This window comes from Chlorella variabilis (assembly GCF_000147415.1).
Source record: "Chlorella variabilis unplaced genomic scaffold CHLNCscaffold_4, whole genome shotgun sequence".
Lineage (NCBI taxonomy): Eukaryota > Viridiplantae > Chlorophyta > Trebouxiophyceae > Chlorellales > Chlorellaceae > Chlorella > Chlorella variabilis.
Window position 1 is genome coordinate 714,966 of NW_005435084.1, and position 6,000 is coordinate 720,965.

Consider the following 6,000-nt stretch of genomic DNA (forward strand, 5'->3'; position numbering starts at 1 on the left):
ACCCACCAGCGCGCAGTGAGCAGAGGGAACGATTGCATGCATGACCATGATTGCCGATGGCCTGCCCGGACGCTGTGAGTCTAGAAGGTGGTGGGGGTGTTGCAATGTGCACCGAAGCGAGAGGCCGGCGGTGGCGATTGGGGGTGTGCACAGCATAAGGGCAATGTGCGTGAATGCGGGCCAAAAGGCGTGCGTCCAGCGATCCGATGCCGACTTTCCACCACCTCCCAATCTGCGCACCCTGTGCACGTTATGCAGCGCCAGAGGCCAAGGCGCGTGCAGAATCTTTCACGGAGGTCCTGCCACAGTTGTTTGGAGCCTGCAAACGCCCCAGGGCGCCCTCAGCAGCAAACCTACTTGCGCCCACCCCCGCACACCCCAGCCCCAGGCCCCGGCAAGCAAACCAGCATGGCCGCCAAGATGGGAATGAAGTTGGGAATGGGCCTGGGAGGCAGCCGCCTGCTGCAGCAGTCGGCGGCCCGGCGCCTGGGCGGGCGGCGGCCTATGAGCGTGGTGGCCGCGGCGCCTGAGAAGACTGAGCTCCGCGAGCACCTGCCTGGTGAGTGGCCCGCGCAGGGGACAGCCGCTGCTGCAGCCTGCCGCTGGCCTGTGGCCCCTCAGACACGCAGCCGGCAGCATCAGCCAGCCGTGCAGCAACCGCGTCGGCGAGCCGCCAGCCGCGCCTGCTTTGGCTGCAGCGCCCAGAGAGGCAGCATCCCGAGCCGGCGCCCGCCCGCGTGCCGCTCACCACCGCCGCCCCCTGCACCCCGCCCCGCTCGCCGCCCCCGCAGCCACCGTGGCAGGCCTGTCGCTCCTGGGCACCGCCGGCGCGCCCGCCGCGCATGCCCAGGACGCCCCCTCTGTGGACGAGGCCGTCGCCTCCATCGTGGACATCGTCAAGGCGACGGGCGAGGTGGTGAAACAGGGCGTGTCGGCGGCCCAGACCGGTGTCGACTACGCCAAGACCGCCTATGAGGCAGCCGCGCCCGTCGTCAAGTCGGCCGTGGAGCAGGCGGCGCCGGTGGTGGAGAAGGGCGTGAGGACGGCGGTGGATGTGGCGGCGCCCGCGCTGCAGGTGCGGCCGCGCGGCTGCGCTGAGCTGGGCTGGCAGGGGATGGCTGGGGCCCGGCCCCGGCCCGCCTGCCCTGTGCAGCGCTCTGCCCTCGTGTTCTCTGTGCCTGGCGCCCGAGCTGACGGCGTGTCTGTGCCTGGCTGGCCCGCGCGCCTGGCGCTGGCTGGCGGCTGCAGTCGGGCCTGAAGGAGGCGGAGAAGGCTCTGGCTACCAGCGGCGTGCCCACCTCTGTGGACCTGTCTGCCGCCAAGCCGCTGGTGGAGAGCACGGAGCAGGTGGGGCCGCCCACCGGCTATGCAGCGGGTCCCCGGCAGGGGAGGGGGAGGCAGGAGCAGGGACGGGCCGCTCCTCGCAGCTGGCTGGCTGCGCAGTCGGTGCGCCGAGCCCGCGCGCCTCCCTCTCCGTCCACACGTCCCCCCCTGCGCCTGCCGCAGGCCGTCACCGCCACCAAGCCGTTTGTAGACCAGGCGATCACCTTCCTGACCACCACCGAGCCCACGCTGCTGGGCCAGTACGCGCTGGCCGTGCTGGCAGCCTACTACCTGACCCCGCCCCTGCTGCGCGCCGGCGTGGGCCTGCTGCGCGGCTACGCGGGCGACATCTCCGCCGCCGCCGCGCTGACCGCGGTGGAGAGCGAGGGCTCCGCCTTCATCGTCGACATCCGCTCGCTGCGCGACAAGGAGGCGGGCGCCCCCGACATCCCCAACGCCAGTGAGCGGCGCGCGGCGGGCGGCCGGGCCGGCGCCTGCGGTCGCGGGTGCCGCGGCACGCGCTGCCTGCCTGCCTGCTGCTCATTGCCTGGCTGTGTCTGTTTTCCTCGCCTCGCTCCTGCCCCCTTCTTCCTCCCTCGCCTCGCTCCTGCTCCCTTCTTCCTCCCTCACCTCGCTCCTGCCCCCCCTCCCTCTCCCCCTCCACCTCCCTCCCCCCTTTGCAGGCAAGCTGGTGGAGCTGGAGTATGCTGCCATTGAGGACCGGCGCGTGCGCAACCAGCTGCGCAACGCGGGCGACCTGGAGGTGCAGGTGACGGCGCTGCAGGTGGCGGCCCTCAAGCGGCTCTCCCCCGGCAGCAAGGTGCTGCTCATGGACCGCAACGGCGGCGGCCCCGCCAGGGCAGTGGCCAAGGAGCTGGCGGCGCGCGGCTTTGGCCGCGTGTTTGTCATCAAGGGCGGCTTCAACGGCTGGGTGAGCAGAGGAGGGGGGGGTGGATCGTGTTGGGATCATAGGGGTAGCGAGGGCAGCCACGGCTGGGCTGGGAGGGGCTGGGAGGGGCTGCATGCCTGCATGCCAGGGGGGGGGGTCGTGTGGCAGGCTGGGGTGTGCCCTGGGCTGCACTCCGGGCGGCCCGTGCCCCCGGCTGCCGCTCGCGCCTGGTGGCGGCCCCGCCCCTCTTTAGCCCACGGCGGCGCCGCCCCTCGCCCCGCCGCGCCGCAGGTGTCCTCCAAGCTGCGCACCAAGACCGCCAACATTGCGTACAGCCGCGTGGAGGTGGTGCCCGGCACCTTTGCCGGCACCGGCAGCACCAAGCCCGGCCCCAGGCAGCTGCCCGCCGCCTCCCGCAACGGCAGGCCCGTCACCGTGTCTGGCCGGCGAGCCCTCCCGAGCATCACCTCTGGCAGCTCGTAGGCCGCTCGCCGCTGATGCCTGCCAGCGCGGGACCGGCCAGCCAGGCGCCAGGCCGGCAGCGGCCCTGAGGCCTCACATGTACCCCCTGATGGGCTGCCCACCAGGCACGCTCAGCCCTCTCCTCTCTGTCGCCGCATCTGTCCCCCTCCCAAGATTCCCGTGGCTGCCTGTCGCCCCCGTCTTGCCTCTGCGTAGTGATGAGTTAGTTGCCATTTCATTCCCTCGCACCGGGAATGCCCCAGGCCGTTCCCCACCCCCCCATTTCCTTTCTTGCACCTTTGATTTTGACGAATTTTGAGGCACATTTGACTGGTGCTGATGTGAAAACACTTGCCGGTTCGAGGTTGACATGTAAAGCCGCCTTGATGCATGCCGCCTTGGCGGGAAGAAGAGATGGGTAGGCACGTATCAGGACTTAGCGCCATGCTGGGCAGGCCGTTGTGCCGTGAGTGTCCCTGGGGCTCATCACCTTTGGCTGCCAAGCCCATCCAGGTCCTGTGATTGAAGCGCGGACAGCAGTGCCTGGTCAGCTGCAGGCAGCATGTTGGCGGGCGAAGGTTTGCCCATCATTCAGCATTGGGGGATGGTTGCCACCGAGTGCGATCGGTCTGATGCACCGCTGGTGGACTGCTACAGCATACCCCTTCAGGAACACCAGCCGGACAGCTCGCAAGCGTGCCATCACACCGCCAAACCTGCGCCTCACCGCATGGCCCGCGGCCGCAGCACACAAAGGCCCAGAAGCCGCGAACCGGTGAGCATGCCATTGCAGTTCCACTGGATGTTTACTGAGGTGGCGGCCTATCTGAGCTGCATGTGTGGGAGGCTGGGTGGAGGACGGCCTGGCAAGAGAGTCGGCAGCGGTGGCGGGAGGTGAGGTATGGTGGCAACCATGCGCTAGCGATGTGCCACAAATGTGCGCGGCCTACCACGATGCATGTTTGCTAAGCGACTGATCATGCTCACGGAGACAGGTGGCCGCCATGGCGCGGGGAACAGCTGGCAAGGGGGACGTCGTTCGACAGGTTTCGACAGAGAGGGGCGCTGGTGATCGCCTACTCAGAGCACCGCTTCGGGATGTACAGCGCCCCAGCCAAACCCCGCCAAAACGGGTGAGTGCGCTCTGCGTGCTGAGGTTTGGAGGGCGCCGGCGGGTGGCGGGTCCCTTCGCAAGTCAATTTGACGCTGGGATTGCAGATTAACCTGGGATCTATCGCTCGAGATTCTGCAGATCGGGCAATAGCTATCGATAGTTACATAGGTGGCAGGACCAGCCGGACCCTTCCCATTATTCCAGGGCCGGGCGGTTCTCCAGGCCGGTTGACCAGGGACCTGTGCCGCCTCCCTTTGCCGCCGCCAGGTGGCCCTCCATTCTGCGGGTGTGGCAGAGGGCAGGCAGAGCGAGTCAGGAATGAGCGATAAGCAAGCGCAGGCCGGCTGGAGTGCGGTACACGGGTTCCCCTGCCACATTCAAGCTGCTCCGCAAAATGCATGCCCCCGCTGCGCGAATTGCATCCTCGCCTGAGCAGGCTGCGCAGCTTGAGCCAGTCGGGCTGCGGCACCGACATGGGCCGCAGCCGCAGGTCGGAGCGGTGGATGTGTGCCAGCGCCCAGGCGCCGCATCCGCTCTCGCCTGAGGCCGCGCCGTTGCTGCTGCTGTCGTCCTCCGTGCTGCTGCTGCTGCTGCTGCTGCTGCTGCCAGGGCCACCGTTCAGCATATCAAGAGCCATGGCCGGGGTCAGGACGGGGTTGCCGTTGGCGCACGCCGTGCGCAGCCTGACGACGGCCTTGTTGTCCTGGCCGCCTGCCGCCGGCAGTACCTCAAGTGGGACCCCGCCTGCAGCTGCCCCGCTGGTACTGACGGCCTCCATCTCCTGCAGAGCCCACTTAAGGTCCACCTGAGAGACCTTGACGCGTCCCCGGTTCTTGGTGCGCCGCTCAACCACAAACGCCGGCGCCGCGATCGCGCCCGCCACAGCCGCCGCCAGGCTGCGCAGCATGCCTCCCTCGCCGCTGGCGCTGGTGGCGCTGCTGCTGAGCTGCTGCTCCTCCCCAGGCTCCTGCTGCCCCGCCTGCTGCTCGTCCTGCTGCTGGCGCTCGACCACCAGATAGTATTCAACAGAATCCAGCAGCTGCGCCATCTTCTCGCCGTTGCTGCCATCAATCTTCTTCACTTCCGCTTCCTCCACAGACAGAAGCTGCAGGCCCGCTGGCAGTTGTGCCTGCAGGTGCAGCGACGGGCACGAGCGACAGGAGCAGGTGAAAAGGCGCCACGAAAAGAGCAGAGGCAGATGCAGGCTGGGGTGGCAGCCCAAACTTCTGTGCCCGTAAGCAAGCACGCCAGCTTCCAGCCCTCCCCTGCCCACCTGCAGCCTGGTGCGCACGTCCTGGGGATCGAAGCGCTCCGTCAGCACCAGCTCCAGCCACTCGCAGGCGCTGGTGGCGCCCAGCGGCAGCGGCAGGGCCGCGTAGATACGCTGCCGCACCGCAAACGGCGACTCGTCGGCTGCATGCGGCGGGATGGGATGGCCACGTAAGCCTGGCGGCCTGGCGGATGGATGCATGGAGGCGCCTTGCGGGAGCGCATGCGAAGAATGCGCGCTGGCGGCGAAGGTGGGGCGGGGGACCCGGTCAGGGAGTGAGGGAGGGAGTGCGCACCCGAGATGGGCAGCGCGGCGCGGCGGCAGCTGCGGTCAAAGGTCTTCATCAGGTCCAGGTGCCCCACAAACACCATGTCCCCCGTCTTGCTGAACCTGCAGGTGGGCAGGGTGGGCAGGGCAGGGCAGGGCAGGGTCCACGCATATCGTGGGGTGGGTGGGGTGGGGGGCCAAGGAGCCAAAGAAGTTTTGGGGGGTTAGGCAAGGAGGCGCCAGCTGGCACAGCAGGCCCCTCATGGCAACGCAGGTGGAGCCCGACTCCTCCTGAAGAGCATGCCAGCGCTGTGTTGCTGCCCAGCCAGTAGCCAGCGGCCAGCGGCCAGCCAGCCAGACTGGCTGCGGCATGCATGCCTGAAGCGCAGGCGCTGGGCGCGGGTGGAGTTGGGGCGGTAGTGGCCCTCGAATGCGGGGATGTGCGGCGGCTCAAACACCACATTCTCCCCAAACGACTCCCCCTCGTCGCACACGCCGCACTCGGTGCAGATGCCTGGCAGCATGGGGAGGGGCTCGTGTGTGTGTGAGACAGAAACAAGCAACTGCAAGTGTTTGTGGGTGTGAGCCAGCGCCAGGCAGCATCCATCAGCTCAGAACCGGCGGCCACAGCAGCCTCGATTGCAAGCATCGGCAGCTGAGGGTACTCCGTGCCTG

The 6,000-nt window shown here is 68.4% G+C and overlaps 2 protein-coding genes across 2 annotated transcripts in view; one reads left to right on the forward strand and one right to left on the reverse strand.

The window, feature by feature from the left end:
- Positions 1-408: 408 nt before the first annotated feature.
- CHLNCDRAFT_142036 (hypothetical protein) lies at positions 409-2,695 on the forward strand (the record flags this gene model as incomplete). The annotated part of the gene is made up of 6 exons (XM_005849979.1): positions 409-559; positions 792-1,075; positions 1,249-1,347; positions 1,507-1,783; positions 2,007-2,254; positions 2,504-2,695. The coding sequence occupies 6 exons, from the start codon at positions 409-411 to the stop codon at positions 2,693-2,695; spliced, it is 1,251 nt and encodes a 416-aa protein (XP_005850041.1).
- Positions 2,696-5,064: 2,369 nt separating this feature from the next.
- CHLNCDRAFT_20212 (hypothetical protein) overlaps positions 5,065-6,000 on the reverse strand; it is a gene marked incomplete at both ends in the record, with an annotated part of 5,675 nt that continues 4,739 nt past the window's right edge. Inside the window, 3 exons of the mRNA XM_005850232.1 lie at positions 5,065-5,201; positions 5,354-5,448; positions 5,686-5,839. Coding sequence (XP_005850294.1) covers positions 5,065-5,201; positions 5,354-5,448; positions 5,686-5,839 — 386 coding nt within the window. The remainder of the gene's footprint in view (positions 5,202-5,353; positions 5,449-5,685; positions 5,840-6,000) is intronic.